The 23,531-nt window shown below is 49.6% G+C and overlaps 1 protein-coding gene across 2 annotated transcripts in view; it reads left to right on the forward strand.

Moving 5' to 3' along the window:
- Nucleotides 1-20: 20 nt before the first annotated feature.
- Nucleotides 21-23,531, forward strand: part of PCDH10 (protocadherin 10) — a 39,837-nt gene continuing 16,326 nt past the window's right edge. The window contains exons 1-5 of one of the 2 annotated variants that reach the window (XM_012726885.1): nt 21-3,357; nt 4,839-4,897; nt 5,400-5,506; nt 12,762-13,067; nt 16,832-19,147. In XM_012726885.1, the coding sequence (XP_012582339.1) occupies nt 739-3,357; nt 4,839-4,897; nt 5,400-5,506; nt 12,762-13,067; nt 16,832-16,857 (3,117 nt within the window). In that variant the 5' untranslated portion in view covers nt 21-738 and the 3' untranslated portion in view covers nt 16,858-19,147. Of the gene's footprint in view, nt 3,358-4,838; nt 4,898-5,399; nt 5,507-12,761; nt 13,068-16,831; nt 19,148-23,531 lie in introns of those variants that run through there. The other variant, XM_004685285.2, reaches the window with a different exon arrangement.

Genomic DNA, 23,531 nt, shown 5'->3' on the forward strand with positions numbered 1-23,531 from the left:
GACCGCAGCAGGACCCGCTCCACGCTGCCCGAGGGGCGGGCGGCCGGGCGATGGACACGGCGAGGCGCGCGCCCCCCGGAGCCGGGAACCGCGGCTAGAGCGAGCGGGGGACCATGCCAGCCTGCCCAGCCTTCCGGGGAGAGGAGGAGAATCAAAGTTTGCTGCTGCAGAGCCGCCCTCCGCTCCTCCGGCGCCGAATCCGCTCGCCGCCCGTGAGCCCTTTCGCATCTGCCAGCCTGTGACATTAAGAGGCATGTGCAGCGGCGCCAGCAGGCTCTCCTCGTCCTCCTCCTCCTCCTCTGCTTCCTCCTCCTCCTCCTCCTTCTCCTCGTCCTCCTCCTCCTCCTCCTCCCATCAGCAAGAAGACAAGCCGAGGACAGTCTTGAAATATCGAAATTTTCTCCTCGGGATTTGCCAGCGCCGCGCTGCGCCAAGATTGTCGGAATAAAGGACGCTGATGATTGTCTTATTATCTTATTAATTGGTCAGTGGGAAGATTACAGATGAGGAGAGGGGATGCCTGTCGCCCAGCCTGCGCTAAGGTTGAAGAACGAGGCTGAACTGGGGCGGGGGGAGCCCTAGAATGAAGCGAAAGGAACAGGATTTTTAAGGACAGAAGGCCACGGGAGCCCCCACATAGCGCACTTTTATTTGTCATTTTTAATTCTTCTCCGTGGTGGCGGGGAGGCGACCGGGTGGCTGACAGGCCGCGGGAAGCTGCTTCCTTTCCCTTTGGAGATGATTGTGCTATTCTCCTTAGCCTTGCTCTGGACGGTGGAGGGGGTCTTCTCCCAGCTTCGCTACACGGTGCAGGAGGAGCAGGAACACGGCACTTTCGTGGGGAATATCGCCGAAGACCTGGGCTTGGACATTACAAAACTTTCGGCTCGCAGGTTCCAAACGGTGCCCAACTCGCGGACCCCCTACTTGGACCTCAACCTGGAGACCGGGGTGCTGTACGTGAACGAGAAGATCGACCGCGAGCAGATCTGCAAACAGAGCCCCTCCTGCGTTCTGCACCTGGAGGTCTTTCTGGAGAACCCGCTGGAGCTGTTCCGGGTGGAGATCGAGGTGCTGGACATCAATGACAACCCCCCCTCCTTCCCGGAGCCGGACCTGACGGTGGAGATCTCGGAGAGCGCCACGCCGGGCACCCGCTTCCCGCTGGAGAGCGCCTTCGACCCGGACGTGGGCACCAACTCCCTGCGCGACTACGAGATCACCCCCAACAGCTACTTCTCCCTGGACGTGCAGACCCAGGGGGATGGCAACCGCTTCGCCGAGCTGGTGCTGGAGAAGCCGCTGGACCGGGAGCAGCAAGCGGTGCACCGCTACGTGCTGACCGCGGTGGACGGGGGAGGCGGCGGGGGCGGAGGCGCCGAAGGCGGGGGAGGCGGCGGGGGCCTGCCCCCCCAGCAGCAGCGCACGGGCACGGCCCTGCTCACCATCCGAGTGCTGGACTCCAACGACAACGTGCCGGCCTTCGACCAGCCGGTCTACACCGTGTCCCTGCCCGAGAACTCGCCGCCCGGCACGCTGGTGATCCAGCTCAACGCCAGCGACCCGGACGAGGGCCAGAACGGCGAGGTGGTGTACTCCTTCAGCAGCCACATTTCGCCCCGGGCGCGGGAGCTCTTCGGCCTGTCCCCGCGGACCGGCCGGCTGGAGGTGAGCGGCGAGCTGGACTACGAGGACAGCCCGCTGTACCAGGTGTACGTGCAAGCCAAGGACCTGGGCCCCAACGCCGTGCCCGCGCACTGCAAGGTGCTGGTGCGCGTGCTGGACGCCAACGACAACGCGCCCGAGATCAGCTTCAGCACGGTGAAGGAGGCGGTGAGCGAGGGCGCGGCGCCCGGCACGGTGGTGGCCCTGTTCAGCGTGACCGACCGCGACTCGGAGGAGAACGGGCAGGTGCAGTGCGAGCTGCTGGGGGACGTGCCGTTCCGCCTCAAGTCCTCCTTCAAGAACTACTACACCATCGTGACCGAGGCGCCGCTGGACCGCGAGGCGGGGGAGTCCTACACCCTGACCGTGGTGGCGCGCGACCGCGGCGAGCCGGCGCTCTCCACCAGCAAGTCCATCCAGGTGCAGGTGTCCGACGTGAACGACAACGCCCCGCGCTTCAGCCAGCCGGTCTACGACGTGTATGTGACCGAGAACAACGTGCCGGGCGCCTACATCTACGCCGTGAGCGCCACCGACCGCGACGAGGGCGCCAACGCCCAGCTCGCCTACTCCATCCTCGAGTGCCAGATCCAGGGCATGAGCGTCTTCACCTACGTGTCCATCAACTCCGAGAACGGCTACCTGTACGCCCTGCGCTCCTTCGACTACGAGCAGCTCAAGGACTTCAGCTTCCAGGTGGAAGCCCGCGACGCCGGCAGCCCGCAGGCGCTGGCGGGCAACGCCACGGTCAACATCCTCATCGTGGATCAGAACGACAACGCCCCGGCCCTCGTGGCGCCCCTGCCCGGGCGCAACGGGACGCCGGCGCGCGAGGCGCTGCCCCGCTCGGCCGAGCCGGGCTACCTGCTGACCCGCGTGGCGGCGGTGGACGCGGACGACGGCGAGAACGCGCGGCTCACCTACAGCATCGTGCGGGGCAACGAGATGAGCCTGTTCCGCATGGACTGGCGCACGGGCGAGCTCCGCACGGCGCGCCGGGTGCCGGCCAAGCGCGACCCCCAGCGGCCTTACGAGCTGGTGATCGAGGTGCGCGACCACGGGCAGCCGCCGCTGTCGTCCACGGCCACCCTGGTGGTGCAGCTGGTGGACGGCGCCGTGGAGGCGCAGGGCGGGGGCGCGGGCGCGGGCGGGGGTGCCGGGGAGCAGCAGCGCCCCAGCCGCCCGGGCGGCGGGGAGACCTCGCTGGACCTCACCCTCATCCTCATCATCGCGCTGGGCTCGGTGTCCTTCGTCTTCCTGCTGGCCATGATCGTGCTGGCCGTGCGCTGCCGCAAGGAGAAGAAGCTCAACATCTACACGTGCCTGGCTGGCGAGTGCTGCCTGTGCTGCTGCGGCGGGGCCGCGGCCTGCTGCGGCCGCCAGGCCCGCGCGCGCAAGAAGAAGCTCAGCAAGTCGGACATCATGCTGGTGCAGAGCGCCGGCGCGCCCAGCAACCCGGCCCAAGTGCCCGTGGAGGAGCCGGGGGGCTTCGGCTCCCACCACCACAACCAGAATTACTGCTACCAGGTCTGCCTGACCCCCGAGTCCGCCAAGACCGACCTGATGTTCCTCAAACCCTGCAGCCCGTCGCGGAGCGCCGACGCCGAGCACAACCCCTGCGGCGCCCTGGTCAGCGGCTACGCCGACCAGCAGCCCGACATCCTCTCCAACGGCAGCATTTTGTCCAACGAGGTAAGGCCGAAGCGCAAGGACCACCATCTCTCACCTCCTCCATCCGAGAGCCTCCTCTAGCCGGCCCTGCGCTCTGGCGCTCTGAGTGTCTTAGGGCCTGAGCTCGCTGGCGTCTCTGCAGGGGTCTCCCTCCCCGCCCCCTTCCCGTAATGGGAGCTTCCTGCGGTCCCTCCTTCCCTGAGCTCCGCCTGGTTCCCCCCTGCCCTCGGTGCTCTGCCCCCTCCCCCCGCAGCCGCCTCCCCCTCGGGCCCTCTCTCTTCCTGGGCCGCGGGTCTCCGCTCCCCCCTTGCCCTTCTCCAAACCCCCGGGGTAGGGGGCGTGGCAGGCGCGGGCGGGGGGCGGGCGGGGCGAGGGCCTCGGTGGCCCAGGGTCGCTCAGGCCCTGGCAGAGGTCTTTCTCTTTGCGTTTGTCCCAGGCGTTAATAAAGTTCATCCTGTTTTGCTTTGTTTATGATGCCCGCCATCGCGTGTAACAGTCAGCTATAGATTGTTTAACTCTGCAGTTGTCTACACTCAAATGCATGTCTTAGTGAACGGGATTCCTGTCCTCTGAACTCGGGTTGCAGAAAAGCCTCCGGTTCGGCCCTGGACAGCATTTACAGACGCTCTTGAAGCCCAGCGCCCACCCAGTGTGGATTTGAAGGAAGTGGCTTGGGCCAGACCCCTGGGAGCCAAAACTAAGGACAGGCTTAGAGGATGGTCTTACCTCCATCTGTTAGCTCATCACCACCTCTTGCCACTGCTGTTGCTTTTCTTCATCACAGATTCTGGCTTGTCAATTCCGATTTCTTTTTCAAAGATGGAGAAGAGGCCCAGTTGGAAGGAGGGAGGGGGTTGATTTATGCAAAAGCAAGTTTGCGCTGGCCTGGCCCTGGTGGGGTGGAGGGCTGGAGGACTGTGCAGAGGGCAATGGGGATGAGGGATGCTGGTGAACTCCTTTCTCGGCAGGTTCTTTAATTTATTTGAGTCTTAGATAATATTAATTGACTTCATGAATATTTGTACAGCTCATTTGTATCGTAAGCACATTTTGAAAATAAACAACAAAAGAATTCCATAAAACATACAAACTTTTTCCTTATTCAGCGTGCTGTTTTCTTGTGTCAACCAGGATGCACCTAAACACTGTTTTAGGCCTTGAGAAGGACTGCAGAGAGCGCAGGGGTTGACTAAGCCAGAGAGGGAGTTGGAGTGCAGAAGCCCTGGCTGGGAAGCCCTTTGCATTCCTTTTACAAATACCTCACATTTAAAACTGGGCTTTCATGGCTGCTTTGATTTCACCTTGACTGAATCTAGATGAAGCATTTCTGCACGGGGCCCTGCCCTGGCCTACCCTCCTCAGGCTGAGGTCCTGAGACAGCTTGGAAATTCCTAAAAGGCTGCTCAAAGCCTGGAGCTAGAATTAGTTCCTAACCTCAGAAGCAGACTGCTAGTGAAACCCTTAGCACTCAAATGCTCTTGATTTATTTATTTTTTTCCTAGACCAAACACCAGCGAGCAGAGCTCAGCTATCTAGTTGACAGACCTCGCCGAGTGAACAGGTATGGACTCTTTTTTTTTCTGCCCACTCTTGCTCTCCCTTGGTGGCTGGGCAGTTTACTGCCTACTCAGCGTAGAAGTTGATATATTATTCCCTATTCAAGTAGAAAGGGTATCCAGGATTTCCAGTTAGGCAGGGGCAGGCACCCACCCTGTATGGGCTGGACAACAGCCCCCCCCCCCAAGAGTGCCTGTTTCACTGTAGTCAGCTTTCACAGTGCCTTCGAGTGTGTCCTCAGTGAGCAACCCACAGCCCGGTGCTGTGGCTGGGCTGCTGTCAGGGAGGAACACCCACGTGGACACGCTGGACCAGCTCCCTGGGGCTGCTGGGCTCAGTGCCCACCAGTGAGACTTGAGGTGATGAGAACTACTTTGGTGCAGAAATACCAGGCAACAGAGGGACAGGGTCGGTCTGCAGCACCGGCGGCGGCCATGTGGTGGCAGAAGCATGACTCTCGTGTTCTTCACCTTTTAATTCTAATATCCACATCTTTGCACTTGTAGTTCTGCATTCCAGGAAGCTGATATAGTGAGCTCTAAAGACAGCGGCCACGGAGACAGCGAGCAGGGGGACAGTGACCACGATGCCACCAACCGCGGACAGTCGGCTGGTAAGTGACACCGGCCGTGGGCTTCCGTGGCGGGTCCTGTTTTCACCCGTCTGGCGCGGACACCGTCCCAGCTCGATTCTGCCGCGGAGCGTTGGTGACTGCAGAGGCTGTGTGCTCTGCCCGTAACTGCTGCAGTGAACAAGGAAGCTTCCTCCCACATTCACTGGGGGGCCGCCTGCCGGACGAAGGCTTCCTTCTCCATGCCCTGCTGGCCTGGCATCCACCTGCTCTCCAACCCCCCAAAGCTCCACCCGCCAGGGCCATCTCAGTCAATCGAGGGATGATTGGATTCGTTTCTGGATAAGGCCACTGCAGATGAATGGAACTGACTGACCAGCATAAGGCCCCTGGAGACCCCGGGGGGGGCGGGGGGGGCACGGCGCCTGGCATCCACGCCCCTGGTGTTCAGAGTAGAGCCTTTTGCAGCCCCAGGACTGAAGGAGCGCAGGAGTGGCGAGGGAAGGCCTGCGCAGGCTCAGAGCAGGGGTTCCCCCCCGACCAGTGACCAGTCCGTGTGTGAAGCACGTGGACGCCCCTGTTTTCTGCATGTCCAGTCAAGCTGGCCTCCGGGCCTCCGGCGCGGGCGAGGCGCTGCTGCCTGGAGCCGTCCTCTGTCGCAGGTCTTCACTTGACTTCGTTTGTGGCTTTACCTTTCTCTCAGAGCCTTCCTGTTCACGTGTGGCGGGGTCGTGGCGATTAATGCCACGTGCTAACACTTGCAGGAAACCCTTGAAAGAAAGAAAATCCCGAACCGTGAGGAAGTGGCCACCTGTCATAGACGTTGGGTTTTCGTCCGCGTCATCGGTGTGCCCCCCGTAAAGTGCTGGTTGAGGCTTCCTCGGTGTGGCTTCGGTGCGGGTCTGGCACGTAAGCAGTGAAAAGCCTGCTTTCCTGTGGCCTCTGTAAGTGCCCCCCGTGGGCGCCCCCCCCCTCTCCCTGAGGCTGAGCTTTATCCGCCTCATGGTGCAGGGGAGCAAGGCCCTCCTCAGGGAAGCCGGTGTCTGCAGGCCAGGCCGGAGGCCCGGTGAGCGGAGAGGCAGTGGGTCAGAGGGCAGCGGGTCCCGCGTCGCCTGGCAGCAGACACTCCTGGAGCCTCTCCCTTGGCTGGTGCTGCTGTGTCTGAGGCCCTGGTCTTGGGAAAGGCGGCTGAAGCGGGAGCTGCTCAAGGGTCTCTTTATATTGCCGCGCGTCATTAATATGCAGGCCTAATGGGCCCCGGGCTGCCAGGATCCCCGGAGGTCCCAGCCCCTGACGGGCCTTCACGCCAGCTGAACAGAGCATCTATTTAGTGTCTGGGACCTGACAACACACCAGGTCCTGCCAGAAGTTTATATTTGAGCACAAAGTCCCTTTCATTTTTGGCCTATATATGGCATATGATTTATTGTTGTCTTTTAAAAAGCTGTACATTGAGAATGGCTCATTCCTATTCTTTTCAGTTTCTCATTTAACCAACAGTCCGCCTTTTAAAACTGGGGAGACAAAATGTTTCATGTTGGCCAGAGAGAGACTGCTTTCTGTTCCTGGGGTGCCTCCGCCCCCTCCCCACTCCCTGTGTCTTTTGGAACAGCTCTGATCTCCATGCACATTTCAATTAGTTGAGCCCCTCCACTCCTTAGCCTAAGGGAGAGGAGCAGCCGACTCTCCCAGAAGCAGAGGCTGGACTGGAGGGAGGTTCGCTGGGGGCGGGCCAGTGGCTTCCTACCCACTCCTCTCACCCCCACTCATGTTGCCGTTCTTATGATGCTTCTTTCAGAGGCGTCTAGTTGCCAGAGCTCTCAAAGGAAACCCAACATGCCAGGGTATGCGGCTTTTGTAAAGGAAGGCAGTCTTTATTGTTCTTTATCCAAATGGCAAGAAAAAAAATACTGTCTTGTCTTTGAGTTCTTCAGCATGTAAAATTTATTGTCAAATTTCTGCTCTACTTCTGTATTCCGTGAGCAGTCTCAGGCGGCCACACGCCCCGGGGTAGCTGTTTCCCGATGGCCCCTCACACTGCCACTGGGAAGCAGCTGCCCCCTGAGTGCGGCACTGCAGCGGTTTCTCGGGTCGGCCCTGTTGGGAGGGTGGTTTTGAAATGTTTTCTGTTCTAAGCAGAAAGCTGGACAGGCAGAGAACTGAAAGCATTTCCTCCCCCGCTTGCTCCCAGCCTGCACTGCCGCTGGGAGTGCATAAGCCCCAAACCAAGGACTCAGCCGCCTCCCAGAGCCGGGTGCAGGTGGGCTCCGTGCGTGCCCTGGCCTCCTCCCTGCAAAGCCAGGTGCTGCCGGCCTCCGCGTGCGCCTTTGGGAAACCCTACTCCTAGCACGTTCAGGCACAGGCTCGGTAGCAAGCCAAGGCTACTAAACGCGGGCCCGGTCAGTCTGTTTCAGGCGGGAAGTCAGATGCTAGAGCAGAAGGAGCCTGAAGAAGGACAGATCTGAACCCCCCCCCCCCCCCCCGGGGGCGAGCGTGACTGCAGGCGCGGGCCCTCCTCTCCCCATCCTAAGTTCTCCCTCGTTCCCACTTTTCTTCCCTCTGGTAATGCGGCTTTCTAGCTTATGCCTTTAGTTACTTCTTCATTTCTTCTTCCGCAAATCGTTTTCTCTTCTGTCCTGTCTGCCCCCGGCCCGGGTCTGCTCCCCCAACCACAGGCGGCCCCCATCTCGTGTGCCGATGGCTCCGGGCCCTGGCAGCTGCCCGCGGCACCACAGGGGCTTTGTCCGTGCACAGTGCACCTGGCTCAGTGTGAGGCCCAAGGCCTGGCCCTGCCCGTGGCCCTTTCTCCCCGTGGGCCTGTCAAGGTGCCCGGAGTCTTCTGCAGGGCGCGATTGCTGTGCGGGGTAGATCTGGCCGCAGCCCAAGGAGATGTAGTAAATGCATGCACAGCCGCCACCACAGGAGAAACCTGATTCATCACGCTGGAGGAGCCAAGCCCCGGGCCCAGTGGCCTTAAAGGGAATGTGCTTCCAGCGTGGCTTAGTGTGGCACGAGGTGAAAAGCCAGATCACTTTTTCTAGTTGAGAATTCTGATACACGTTCAGTTGTATGTGCTCGGGCATGTTAATGCTACTGCAGTGTGGTTAAAGCGCTCTGTGTAGTTGGATGGAGTTACTCTTGCCGTTTATTGAATTCGAATAACGTGCATAATACTATGGTTGAGTATCAACTTGCTTTTAATCACTGTGCCTCTTCAAAAATTATACTGACACAAAGAACCCTAACATGTGATTCAGTGAATGGCACTTGCTATAGTTCACTTGAAAAAAAAGCCAGAATTTTCTACCTGCAGTTTTTCTTTCACTTATAAGACAATTTAACATCTAAATAGGGTTATTTCTTGACTAATTGTTTTGATATTTATTCTTGATAAAATTGAATTAAAAAGTTGGGCTGCCCGTATTTACAAACGAATGGGTAAAGTATGTCGTGAAATGTCTCAAGCCATTGACCACTACCACAGTGTCAGCAAGAGAATTCCTGATTGATCATAAAATGCAAATCTCCTTCTCTTAATTCAAGTAAGAATTTAGATACTGGAAAATTAGTTTCTGACTTTAGAAATAAAATTGAGTCATGGTTGCTAGAAGCTTATTCAGGTTTCTGGTCAAATTCTGAGCTACAACTAGATACTGTGGATCTGTAACTGGAAAACCTGTATGAGGGAAAATGTTAAGATAAAATGAAGAAAAGTATAAACATTTTGGAAGACGATCCATAGAGATATAAAGAAAACTTTCCATGTCCATGTTTTGAAATTTTTAGGAATTGTGGTGTTAGATCTCTGCCCTTGAGCCATATTTTCCTAAAAATCATCATAAAGTTTTCGTTTTAGTTAATATTGCTTGGTTTCCCCCCACTATAATCAGTTAAAGCAAGATTAGAAATTTTCTCAAAGAATTGAGTGTGGATTTTCTTTTGCATAAACACATCATAGTTTGAAAAAAATAAACATGTTGTGAGGAGTTGCTGTTAGGAAGAAGAGATGTATCCATAATTTTCTCGTACTATATTCTCCAGAAAATGGCATAAATTGAACAGAAGTATATTTTTGAAATCACAATTTGTTCTCAGTGGTAATATCTCTGCTTCTGACTCCAAGGGACAAGTTACTTGCCACTTTAAAAAGATGGATTTTAAAATTTGTCTAAATTTATCTCTGCATAACAGGCAGTCTATCACATCAGCTGTCATGCCTTACAGAACAGATTATTGCCGAGAAGTGAAAAAAAAAATAAATAACTAGAAAAAGAGATTGCAAAGAAAATATATATGTTGAAAAAGTTGTGTTTTTTTTAGAAATCACCAACATTTCTAAGCGGAGGTTTGACCTGCATTTTTTCTGCTACGTAATTGTGATGCCTTCTACTGTAAAGACACTGGAATGGGGGGAAAAACACTTGGGGCTTCAATCTGGGCAAGGTCCACAGGAGGGGAACGTGTTTGCTGTGTCTTGTGTATGGATATCCTGGTCCGTGCTCCATGCACTCATCCATGACCTACGGACTTAAACAGTCCCTTGTCGGAAGAGCGTGTCTGTGCGGCTCCTGATAAGGGGAAAAGGGCTGCACGAGTTGATGTTTCCATGGCGCCCCAAGGTAAGGGCGGCAGTTTAGAAACGTTTATTTGGTTCTCAACCTGTGTCCCGAAGGCAACTAAAAGCGACCCCCGTTTTCAGGGAACCGCTCCATTCCTTATCTGAAAGCTATTGACTGTCATTTGTTGCTTTAAAACAATTTTGTTTCTTTGCAAGTTTGCTCCTGAGAAAGAGAGGTGTTCATGGGGGACCCTGAGGGGCGGACTCACAGGCGGTGGGAGCCTCATTTTATTCTAGCCTAGGAGGCTGCGTGATGTTGCTGTGGCTGCCTCTGCACAGGGATGGCTCTTAAACGAAGCAAACTATTCACTAGTGTGTTTTCCCCTCTGTCAAGTAATGTTGTTCTTCCAATAATAGCCAAAAAATATTCTCCTCTGCCTCACTTTTCTTGGGCATGTGATAGATTGTTTTGTACAGGTTCTCAACCCATGAGAACTTTGCTACATCATCAAAGGGGCTTGTGTCCTGCCTCTAGAAATTAAAAGAGGTGGAAGACCATAGTGACAACAGAAGAAAATGAGCACAACTGAGTATGATTTACCCACGAAACCAAATTTGAGCAAAAGCATCTCTCACATGCCCACCAACAGCTCACCAGGAATGTCGACTTCCTAGCGAATTACAATCTGGGTGTGTAAACTTATCTTCAGGGTGACCAGGCCTTGGAACCAGCACTCAGCTCGCTTTAAAGGATTTTCAGTCACGTGGCAAACAATCATTTTAATTCCAAGTTTTGCCTTAGTACCCTCTTTGAGTAAGCTCTGATAAGACAATCCTGTTATTGAATTCATCACATCCATTTCAAAGTGGACATCGCTTGAATTTATTTTCATAATAAATAACTGTCTGTAATCGCTTGGCCCTGAAGGTCTCCCCCGTCAGTCTATAATAGGGGGCGTCTGTGGGCCCTGGGGACCCTGTCAGTGCCACCCACCTCTATGTAGGGAGGACACAGTGCTTAGTCCCCATGTCAACAGCAAGGACGCATGCCCATCAGGTGGCCCAGGCGGTCAGTGTGCCTGGGACCAGTGCCCTTCGCTTTCTCTCTCTGTCTACACAGCTCCTTGCAGAGACAGGATAAAGAACCGAACTGGCCTGGTGTCCAGAGAAGCGCTGACATGTCTGACATCCTGTGCTAAGCTGGCTCCTTAATCCCAGCTTCAGCTCACGTCTAAGCTCCTCAACAGTTCACTGATCAGTAATTTATTTCCAGACTTATGCATGACAATTATCAAAGGAATGTTATAATAGAAGTCAGACTTGGCATTATACATAGTTCCGTTTAGACTAAAAAGTCATTTTAAGGTGAGATGAACCTATGACAAGAAGCTTGGCATTATTTTGTTGAACATAATGCATGTAGTTAACAGTCCAGAAATCCAAAATCCTTGTGGACAGTCCAGAAGAGCAGTAATTTGGAAGTACGATTGCCTTTATTTTGTATCTACAGATGTTGACATAAACACACACAAGCTTGTTGATCAGTATATGTCAGAATACTGTTAGCAATTAAAACTAAAACTTGTTCAAGAGCTGAAATCACTCTTGATATTTATGGAAGGAACAACCAAGCATGGCCATTAACTAAATATTGTTCTGTTGGTCAAGAAAGATCTGTAATTTTTCCAGCCTAGACACGCATTTGAGAGTTTCTTTCATGCAGATGAATGGTGCTTTTGGGTACTTCAAATTGATCCTATTTTAAAACAGGTTCAATAAATAAGTTACTATTTTTGGAAAGACATTAAAACGCGATTTGGGCTTGTGTACTTGTTTTTCTGTATAGTGCTAATTATCAAAATGAATATCAAATAGTAGTTCCTCGTGCATGAGAATGGCTATACTTCGCTTCAGCAACTGAAAGAGCTTCCTGGAGTCATAATCAGATAAGATTTAATAGCCTTGTCCATCCGTGAGACAATGAGGCTTGAAGTCCTCACCTGCAAGCTTGCCCTTCCAGGATGAGTAATCACCGGGCTCTGGGGGGACCAGGCTCTGGGGGGCGCCGGCCCAAGCACCCGCAGTCAGGTGATTGTCCGTGGCGCCCCTGTGCTCCCCGCGTGCAGCCGCCTTGGGTTTGCTGGTCTTCTGTCCCATGTCCTGGCAGTGGCCGGCGGGGGTGGCCGGCGGGGAGTGGCCCGTAGTAGCGTGGGCCACGGAGTGTCGCCAGCCCGTTTCCCAGGTCCCAGGGAGCCTGCCCGCCGCCCCTCGCGAAAGGCCGCTTTGCGGGCGTCCGCCTGCAGCCTGAAGGCCTGTGCCTGGGCACGTGCCCAGATGTCACCATCTAAGCCTCATCGTCAGTGTTGGCTGTGGGCGGGGAGAGGGCAGGCGCGTTCTCATTATTGATGATGGATGATCAAGACTTTGTCCTTGGGTGTTTTCTGTTAAGTATGCCATCAGAGGTTTTTAAACAATCTCATTCTCTGTCTGCTACTGTCCCCTAACTATTTCAATAATTCACAGCCCAGATTCTCCCTCCTGAGACCCTGAGTGGCTTAGAAACATCTATCTCAGGCGTCTCTTGGCCAAGAGTCTTAGCGCTCACAGAAAAGTGTGAAGAGACGTTTGGCCCTGCGGAGCTAAAACGCTCCAGCGCTCCGGGCCTTCGGCCTCCCGCCCGCCTGTGACTTGCCAAGCTGTGCCTGAAGCCCACCTATGGGTCTCGTGTTTCGCCCACAGGCATGGATCTCTTCTCCAACTGCACCGAGGAATGCAAGGCGCTGGGCCACTCGGATAGGTGCTGGATGCCTTCCTTCGTCCCGGCCGACGGGCGCCAGGCCGCCGACTACCGCAGCAACCTGCACGTGCCAGGCATGGACTCCGTCCCCGACACCGAGGTGTTCGAAGCTCCGGAAGCCCAGCCCGGGGCGGAGCGCTCCTTCTCCACCTTTGGCAAAGAGAAGGCGCTGCACAGCACCCTGGAGAGGAAGGAGCTGGACGGACTGCTGTCTAATACACGAGCGCCTTACAAACCACCATATTTGAGTAAGTATCACCCCAGAGGCTGCATCAGAGTGTTCCCGTGGCGGGAAGAGAGCGCGACACGCCCTTCCTCGCGCCATCAGGCTGCACTCGGGGCTCAGAAACCAGAACAGGGAGCCTCGAGCTGCAGGCCGGGCCTCACCGTGGGACATCCTGTACCCACCAGGAAGCCCGTCCTGTGTTAGGATGTGATGGTGTTGGGTTGGAAACTCCAGTCATCTTCCTGTTTCCTGGGATGTTGTTCTGTAGCTGGCTTGACTTGCTTGGGCGGTGCAGGATGGTGGTAGGGTCGGAGAAGGCTCCGGAGACCCAGTCTCTAAGGGACGCCCTTTCCTCAGCGGCCAGCCCTCTCCTCCGCCCCCTCTACCTAGGGGCTTAGAGCGGTTAGGCCGAGGCCTCTTCAGGCAGCCTCAGTGGCCCGTCAGCAGGCTTCCGGCATGGTGTGGAGTCTCCAGCCGGAGCCCCGGGGGAGAGAGACACATCCCTGCAGCTGGTCGCCCTCGGCTGAGGTGGTAGTTCCTGCGTGCCGGGACACGGAGGGCTGACGGGAGGACCTTACTCCCTAGGTGGGTTGTCTCGGCAAACTGGATAATAAAAGAGCCCGGACATCTGTAGGCTCTTCCCTCTGGGGAGCTAGGAATGAAATGGTCTCATTTATGCCCTGCTACACGGGAGTCTTCCTTTTCGTTAGTAGATAAAGACCACTGACAATTCAATATTTCTGTCAAACCGCAGGTGCTACTGTGGGATAAGGATGGAGCTTATCACGAGCCCCTCAAAAGATGGCGTGTGTCTTGTATAGTGTATCTTGCAGAGTGCTCCATGGTGCATGCTTAGTTTCATCTTCAAGTGCAAAATAATCGTGGACTCCAGAACTAGAGCCAGGGGACGGGGCAGAGTGCAGGTGCATCGTTTCCTTGTGATTTATGAGATGCGGTGCTGTGGGAGCGTCCTCAGAGGGAAGACAGGACTAGATGTGGTTGGTGTGGACATCATGCCTGGGTTGACAGTGGTGAGCACGTGACAGGTCGGATTTGAGGTCGGTGATGAGGACAGATGGTGACCGCGTGACAGACAGTGCAGGTGTGCCCCGGGAATCAGACACAGCGATGGCCATGGTCGCCAGTGGTGCTCTGTGACGATTGTGCTCAGTTTTCACATTATGTAGCTGTGCCACGAGCCAGTGTGATATGGTTTTTGAGCATGCCGGTGCGGTGTAACTGCGCCTTCTGGAAAACAAGGTGAGCGCAATTACACACAGGTGTCTAACGGGCCAAGGTGGAGTTGGAGAATAAGGCTCTGGAGTTTGCTCCCTTATCAACACACAGCAGTGACTTCACGTGGCCCCGGCATCAAGTTTTAATAGAGGAGGACTCGGGTGCAGACTGAGTTCTGGATTTGCAGCTTGTTATGAACAATCAGGCAGCTCCCAGTTTTGAAGGGTGTCGCCTCACTCTCGATTCACCCACCAGTGCACAGCACACTTTCAAGAGAGTAGCAGATTTCAAGGCAAAAAGCAAAGAGCATGTGACTCAGAGTAATGAAAATTTGCCCTATGAGTAAATACCAATAATTGTTGTAAGTATAGATTCGCTGATGATTTGACTTCAAATATGAAAAAAAAAAGACCTATTCATCTTCTTTTGTTCTTACTGAGTCTCACTTGCTTAGTCCTAGACCTGAAATCTTAACCAGCCAACCAGTAGATTCTTCTAGTCTACAAAAAGGCTAGTCTTTTTGTCCATTTTAAGGACTATAGTCTCGGTTTCATTAACAAAGGTCTAAATGCTGCCTAAATTGTAAGGCAGATCGCTCTAATTCTCAAGGATCTAGTGTTTTCGTTTAGAAGCCTGTTGGGGATTATGAACTAGGTCGGCAGCTATATGTGTTGCTAGATATAAAAACAACAGATCTATCATTTCACCAAGAAGATGACGGTGTGTGAACATGCACTCCAGACACGCATTAGAATAAATTAGTTTCTGAATAGCCATTTATTTTTTCTGCTTTAGCCAGCTCACACTGCTCGGAATTAGGCTTTGGGTGAAGTGTGACCTGGATGAAAAATGGCAGCTCTGTTGTTTATAGCTGTCCTTATTTCAAATTTATTGGAATTTGACCCTATCTGTTTTTTTTTTTTTTCAAACTCTTGTAGCTTAATGTCAACTTAAGCTCAAACACTTACCTTAAAAACACATCATGATTCTCATTGGATCGGCACGGCCAATTTCATAATTAATGTCACATTAAACGCTACACAGTAAACCCTACCTGGCCACTCTGTTCCCTAGACCCCTGTGGTATAGGCAGAGCTTGCTTCATTTGTCATCAGGCATGGAAATATTCTCATCTTCTAAATGGAAAAGCACATCCCTTACGTAATTAAAAGAAGCTAAAAATTGACACTAATTACTTGCTTTTAATCAGGATGCTTAAATAACTATTGAGGTAGCAGTTTTTCTTTTGCTAAACATGTGTTTCATTTTTAAATGATCATAATGTACATTTTCCTGCTCAGGAAAGTCAGTGTACCTGCAGTTATTTTTGTAAAATGCTAAAAGAAGTCTAATCAGGCTACCCCTATTCGTTATAAAAGGATGACCAGGAAAGAATCTCCTTGATAATACAAAACAGATCATTGTTTAAACCCAAAGCTTTCCAGTTTCCAGACCTCTGTACCGTTAAAATAAAAATAGCCAGGAACCACTTTCACACAAAAGTAGGTATGTTCACTCACACAGAAATGTACTTTACATTTAAAAGCATGCCTAAATAGAATGGCATGTGCTTTCTTTAATGTATAGGGAAAAGCCACATAGAATGTGCACCATGAGTTTTTAGATGAAAGCCTTTTAATCAGCAGTCACTGACCACCTGCTTGCCTCCCAGTTACCAGCACTTTGTGAGGTTGCCCCTAACATTTCGTTGTATAATGTCGCAGTTTACTCAGACTCTGATAATGACCAAATGGGGAGTCTGAGAGCAAGGAGATGAATTTACTCTTGTAGAATGTTGTCCTATATCCAATGCACAATGTTCAGATCGATGGGGAAATATTCATGTATTTTAGCTTATCTTTGCCTTTAATTTTATTAGACAAATAATGCTAAAATAATACTAAAATGCTATTAATAATACTAACATAATACTAGCATAATACTAAAATACCCCGTTAGCGTTCCATGAAATTGAATCCTTGATTTCAATACTTAGTCGAATGAGACAAGAAAAAACGATTCTTTGCAGTCTGGAAATGACATTGCATTTTTATCATGAGGACTTCAAAAATTTGTTGTGCATATAAGACATTTTATTTAAACTGAGCCTGCCAAATGATGCAATCTGGATAACCTCAGCAAATTAGAAACTTGAATCATGCAAGTACAAGAATATAATTATACAGGCTATCCTAGGAACATCAGACAACCCACGGGTTCAAACAGTATCTTTGGAATCACCTTGCCCCTTGTGTGGTCTGGAATTCTGAACATCGCCTCCTGAGATGCCGTTTCATCAAAGCGGCCTGAGCACCGTAGTCCTCAAGGGGCGATCACTTGTAATTTGGAAAGTCGCTGACTTCTTGTCAGCAAAGTAGCGCTTCCCTAAGAAAGGAAGTCACCCGTGAAACCCCAACCAAAAACGCAGTTGTGACAAGCTCCCGTTCGTGTTAAGGGGTGTGCAGTAACGCAGCGTGTCGAATAGACAGCAGTGATGTCACCGCCCCGCCGTGTCACCTCCTAAAGCCATGACGTTTTCTGTGACCCTAGGACTGTGGCGAGCCCTCCTCGGATAAGCGCCTCCTCCGTGCTGCCTTCATGCCCAGCGGTTAGTCTACTTCGCGTTGCCAAAAAATCACACTTGCCGTCTCCTGATCTAACCTTCTTTCCGCCAACTTTTAAGCCTTTGAAATCGCCCCCCAGCTCTCCTGTACCCTAGCAGAGAGAAGACGGCAGCCCATCACCTTTGCTATTGCGGTTACCTCTCGCCGGCTCTTAGGCAGGTGTCCCCGAGACTTGTCTTGCTGGAGTCCTTTCTCTCTGACCACTCCCCATGGTGAGCTGCCCGCGTTGAGCTGCTCGAGACTGCAGAGGGGGCTCTGCTGAGACTTTCCTCTTCCGGCCCAGCGAGGCATCGGCTTTCAGGGGCACCGTGGTGTGGGGAGAGCTGGGGAGGGCTCGCAGCGCAGGGCCTCGGGTGCCTGCCCGTCCTCTCCGGGAGAGGCCCCCGAGGGTTTCCCCTGGGATTTAGCCCCAGGAACGGCACCCACCTGGCAGTACTTGGGCATTCATGTGTTGCAGCCCGGATCAAGCAAGTCCAGGTCATTGACAGTTCCATCCCATAGTGCTGACCGTCGTGGACTGGATGGGCATCGTTTTCAGGATTTTTTTTCTGTTTTCCTTTTTGCTTCCATTTTCAAGTAATATCCTCTTTCTGAGTTTTTGATCCTCTCATTCTTCTTTATAAGAATACATTTAGATTCCTGAACCTCGCTCATTTCCTTATTTTATTACTTTATTGCTTTGGGACAAATCTCAGGTCGTCAAGTCTCACCAGTTTTTCAATTTTTTGATTCAGTTCCTTTATTCAGGAATTAAAATAGTTTATTCACCTCAACTCTGTGAGCAAGGAACAGATGGTAACTTGGGATTGGGAAACATCTCGAAGCCCAGTTCATATATATTTACTGTTAGAAGTTACTGTTCACTGAGCTTTACGTTTTAATTCATGGAGGAATGGGAATCTGATCACCCTTGGTATCCTGACTCCAGTCATGGGTGAACGTGTCCCATTTCTTTTCCCTTGGTTGGTGTTTAATGATTTACCTCAACTAATATAATTCAAGGAAAGGTCACTATGGAAATCCTTCTGAGGTACAGACATAAAGCAGTTCATTTTACTTCCACCTCTATCTGGCAGTTTCTGTAGGCACTTTGGGATTTGGTCTATTGAGATGCGAGTGCTTTCGTGTGACTTACCACGTGTTACTCAAAACGTGTGCCTTCGGGTACATGGGGACTGCAAACGCCCCCTGCGGCCTCGGTGTGTGGAGACTCATTACTCAGCGAGGCGTTTCATAAATGCTACATAGCTGCGTGCTGAAAACTAAACGCTGTTTTTAGAGTTTTCACATGGTCTTTCATGCTGTGGTGACATTCTTAGTCATACCCCATCTACATGCAATTTTGGATATTTCTAGGCCAACTTTCTCCTTTTCTTCCATTTTTTTAGTGTTGAACTAATAGCATTTCCTTGTAGATGTAGCCACATGTTTTTATATGGGAGGTCGATTTTGAACTCATTCAAAACATTGAAATGAAGTTAACTAGTGAGTTTTGTAAAATGTGCTAGAGTTTTTCAATTCTTTGAGATTTTAAAGACTTTGCAATTCTTTTGTTCTAAGAACATATTTTATATCCTAAGGAGGAGTTGATTGGTTTCACATCTTAACTCTCTGAAAAATGTTAATTACTCATCTTTCTTAGCCTATCTTTGAGTCAGTTTTTCTTTTAGAAATTTTAGTGATTAGCAGCTCTCATAACTTAGCTCTGATTTTTAAACCTTTTATATGACTAGTAGGTATGTTTTCCTCCATTTTAATCAGTTTTGTCTTATTTAGCTCCACGTGGGAAGTATTTATTTGCATGTTATCAAATACTAATTTTTGAGTTCACAAATGTATGGTTAAAATATTATACATTTAAAGATATACAGGAAAGACCTAATGAGCAAAGTAATTTGTATCTTTAGCCAATGGTTGGCACACCTTTGAATGTGAGTCTTCATTTGTTATTTACAGCAGTCTGTTTTGTGCATAGTTTGTATATTACTGAGTTAACATTTAGCATATTAATATCACTTATATACCTCGTTTTATATCACAGATCATTTGCCCCCTCTTTCTTGTTTTGTACATTGGAAGTAAATCCATAGAATCACTTTTCCATCATGTCAGCCTAACAAAGGAAGTTTATCAATTAAGATATAAATAGAATTACTCAATGGGAAAGAAAATCTACTTGAGTATTTTGTCCTGTCTCATCATATTGAAGATTTATTTAAATTTATGATCAAAATTTAAATGCATTAAGTTATAAAGATACTGTATATAAGTCTGGAATATACAAAATTCAATTGCTTATAAATATCATTAAACGTTATTCAATACTCAACGTGCCAGACTTTTTTTGGGCGAACCTGTGTCTTCTGAAGTACTTTTACTCGGAACTAGATAGTGTCATTAAGAAGATGTAGATGAAAACCGCCTGGACTCCGAGGTTCCCTGTTCACGACCAAGTAACACTCTGAATCAACACTAAGTGTCTCCTGATGTGAGGCGACTGAATACCCCCAGTACAGTAGGGTCTTGGCCGTTTTATATTGAGGTCCATTAGACTCCTTCGTTTCTGCACTAGTGGCTCATAAGCACCATCAGTTGGGGGGAAGAGTACAGGAGATCTGAGAAGCTGAACCCCAGAATGTAGTTGCACACAAAACAAAATGACCGTCTTAAGCTGGAAATTTTGCAGATAAAAATCAGGCATTCATTTGTGACGTTATGTGGTGCCGTGGGGCTAGGCAGGTGACTATACTCTTTCTCCTGGAGATGCATTTGTTTTAACTCTGCAGATCGAAACATCATCTGTGATGATTTCAAAAATGTTTCACTAATCAGTACAATAGAGCGCTCCTAAGGTGTCCATGACTGCTTTGAAGTCATTGACTTCAACAAGTGATTACAAATACATGTGTCTTCTGTTGTCACGGTTCCTTTGTCAACGCACTGCACATGTATACTTTTCATAGGACGCGTCCTCTTTTCATCTAGTTTTAAATTCTGCCAATTGTTAGAGAAAGAACAGACAGTGATTATGTTGAACAGAGCAAATTTGTCAAACTAGTGGCTACTTCATTACCAGAAGCTGTTCACATGACAATGTGGTCCTCGAGAAGCACCTGGCTTTCTCAATTTTGATCTGCTCCTTTTTTTTTCTAAGCAGCTGCTTGTACTAATTATTCTAGGACTGGTTCTCGGGCAAATATAAGAAAATTAACCATGACACTGGCAAGGGTGTAGGTATCTGCCCCCAGCATTTACACACTTGTGGAAGACATTTTCATCCCTTGTGCAAAAGTGTACTTGGTTGAACTTTTTTCCTTTTTTTCATGTTGGCGCTAACCCACACCCAACTCCATCATTATCTGTGTAGGAGATTTAATTGTGTATTACACATATTAGAACAATGGCTTTCATTTGCCATCAAGGATTCAAAATGTAATTATGTAGCAAAAGCTATATTTCCTTTGAAAATTTTATTCCATAAAAAGCTTGTTTGTTAACGCTCTTGTAAAAACATCCCATGCAGTGTCCTAAAAAATACTCCAACGTTGAAATAATACATAAATCAAGTTAAAATCAAATGTCTATATTCCCCGGATCAAAAATTATAACCCCCTGGACAAACAGCCAAGCTAGAGAAACTCTCTCGTATTACTGAGTATATGATTGCATTTTGTCTGAACGCGCCACACAGCAGGTCAAGTCTGGGTTAATGGCAGGGGTAGACCGGTTCGGTGATGAGTTGCCTGCATGCTATAAACCCGGCACTATGTGTCGGTGAAAATATGCTACACGTAGGTTCAGCAGAGTGCTGGTAGGAGAAATGGGATCTGGGAGAGCTAAGGTTTTCGGTTGACAGTTTCTGTTATTTTATTCTTAAACATATCTAGCAAATCTGAAGCTGACCTGTAAAATTAGTGTAGAATTCTTGTCTCTTTTTTCCCACCATGAATGTACGTGATGCCAGAACTAATCCCAGTGCCTGTCACTCCCAGTGTGATTTTAGGGCTCATTTGTCATAGAAGGACTCGCCAGGTGTCACGTTGGAAGTCACGAAGTCTACCCCGGCTTTGGTAGCTGTGTGTTGGTTCTCTCTCACTTTTTTTTTTCTTTTAGTAATATCAGCAAAAGAGAACAAAATTACAGAATCTATACGGCTCCACTAAATGATATTGTGAAACATGACTTGTCCCTGGCTAGTTTCAGGTAATCTACAAGTAGTAAGTGGTGTACCGAACCTCCTTGTTCCCCAGCTTAAACAGTTTTCAACTCCTGGCCAGATGTCTTTTTTTCGCACAAATGTCACACTGTTGTCCTTACTCAGATTTTTAAGCAACTCCAGAGATCCCCTCCGAGTTCATCTAAGCCTGTTTCTTCCTCACAATGTCTTTATCATTAATGATCTAGTTTCATTCCAGTGCTTATGACTTTTATTTATATTTACATTTAATTTCTTGATTCATGAGCAGAGTACATTTCATAAATAGCAATTCAGGTGTTTTTTTAATTAAAGCATAATATGCATATAGAAAATCATAGATGTATAGCTCAGAAATTACTCCAAAGCCATCACGCTGGCGTAATCCGCGACCACAGCTAGATGCTGATGTCACAGATGCAGTCTCCTGTGCCTTCAGCCACCACCCCAAGGGTGATGCCGCCCTGGCTGCCAGAGAAATGGTTTTCTGGGTTTTCAAGTTTCTGTACTTTCCATCAGTGCAATAATGCTGTGTATTTGGGGTCCACAAACATTTAAGGTCCAGTGGATGTCTCTGATAGCAGGAAAAGCAGCCTCAGAGCCCAATAGACGCCAGCCCGAGAGCTCCTGCTGCTCCTGCCCCACCCCGGCGGTCTCCTGTCTGCTCTTCCAGAAACGCTTGCTAGTTGTTGGCTTCACAGCCTTCATGTGACTGAAAAATAGCTTCCTTCCCATTATTTAGTGCTACTTTATAGAAACAGCTATTTATGTTAACGTGCGCTCAGATTAAATGGGGAGGGTGGGAAAATGGAGAGAGCTGAAATTCACATTTCTCGGAGCCTAGACGAGCAGATTAGGGCAAATTGGAGACCACAGTGCTTCGAGGGGACCCAACCAGAGACTGACAGTTTTGGAAAACAGCTCATCTGCAGAGAGTTCAGAAGCTTGAGGGGCTGGGAGCTGGGAAAGGGGGGTGTTGCTGTCACGGATGTTCAGGGTGTAGATCAATGCCACTGGTAAGCTACTGAGCAGTCAGAGTCTGTTGAGGAAAAGAGGAGGACAAGGATCTGTATTGCATTCTGAGGTGTGAAGGACACTTTTGTGGGGATTACATTGCCCCTACACTGGCATTTGCTCCAGAGAGAGGAAGAAATGCTTCTGCTTAGAAAACTTTACAAACTGCCAGGAGTGGCTGACCTGGGGCCTTTGAAGGCTCTTTCCAGCTGTGGGCTGTGTTGACAAAGCCCTTCCCTGCTGAGGCTGAGAAAGGTGCTGGGGGCGAAACTCAGTGTTGCTGCAGGGCAAAGAAAGACAATGGAGAAGCCTGGGTATTTGAGTTCTCACTGGCCCTCCCTGTTTCCAGAGGACTCCCTAGTAGTTTTCTTTCTTTGTGATTTTGAAAGGAATATTTTTCTTTTTTAAAGTCTTCATCCCCCCCAGACCCACCCCACCCTCCATTGAATTGCAGTGGATAATTAAATGTCCAAGAAGGAAAATTAAGAAATCTAGTTTTGGAAGGCCATCTGGGGAAATGGGTAGAGTGCAAGTGTCTAATATATTTTGTAGAAATGTCATTTATTGGAGCAAATTCTGAGTCCTTTAAATGTGAACTAGGCTGAAAGTTCGAGAGTACTATCCACTCATCATAGATGTATGCAACAAATAACATAGGGGGTTGCAAATATTAAAAATGTGCATTACAACTTGATGTCACAAGATTAAGCTTCAATTTGTATGATGTAACTATTCATAAAAGATTTCAAATATCTTGTCAAACACTGAATCTTCTTCTCACTGAGTTGGCCAATTTCTCTGATAATCTGATCTTTTCTCTTTTATTATCAGATTATCTTCTGCTGTGGTTTAAGGGATATCCTCATCGCCAGGTACTGTGAAGGGACTCCTCTAAAATAATAGGGAACAACCATGAACAAGGATGGAAGGTCAGCTTGCCCCCTCTGCAAGCCTGGCAGTCATGAATGTTTTCAGAATTTGCTGTTCATTAAGATGTAGGAAATGGACTCTGGGTTGACATACATTAGGTAGCATTACCTTGGTAGTGTGGAAGCATGGATTAATTACACACTTAAAAAATAAAGTGAAAGAACTTGATAAGGAGTTCTGTTAAATGTGATGCTACACTTACCAATTTTACCCAGTAGCTGCCATGAAGTGACCAGTTGATGGGCGCGGGATGAGATGGCATAGTAGAGACACCATTTCCACGAACACACAGGTGGCAGTCATTCTCCTACTCAGGCACCATGTAATAAGCCCGGTGATGCTCAACTCTAGTAAATCATGTTAGATCTATGTGTTCTGCTTATATATAAATATGTCTAATTTTTTTAGAGCAAAGGTTGTTTGGTCTAACCAATGTAGAAATATCTTTTTTTTTAATATTTGTTTATTTATGCATACCAAACTGGGG

This window comes from Condylura cristata, unplaced genomic scaffold (assembly GCF_000260355.1).
Source record: "Condylura cristata isolate star-nosed mole 26May11 unplaced genomic scaffold, ConCri1.0 scaffold00018, whole genome shotgun sequence".
Lineage (NCBI taxonomy): Eukaryota > Metazoa > Chordata > Mammalia > Eulipotyphla > Talpidae > Condylura > Condylura cristata.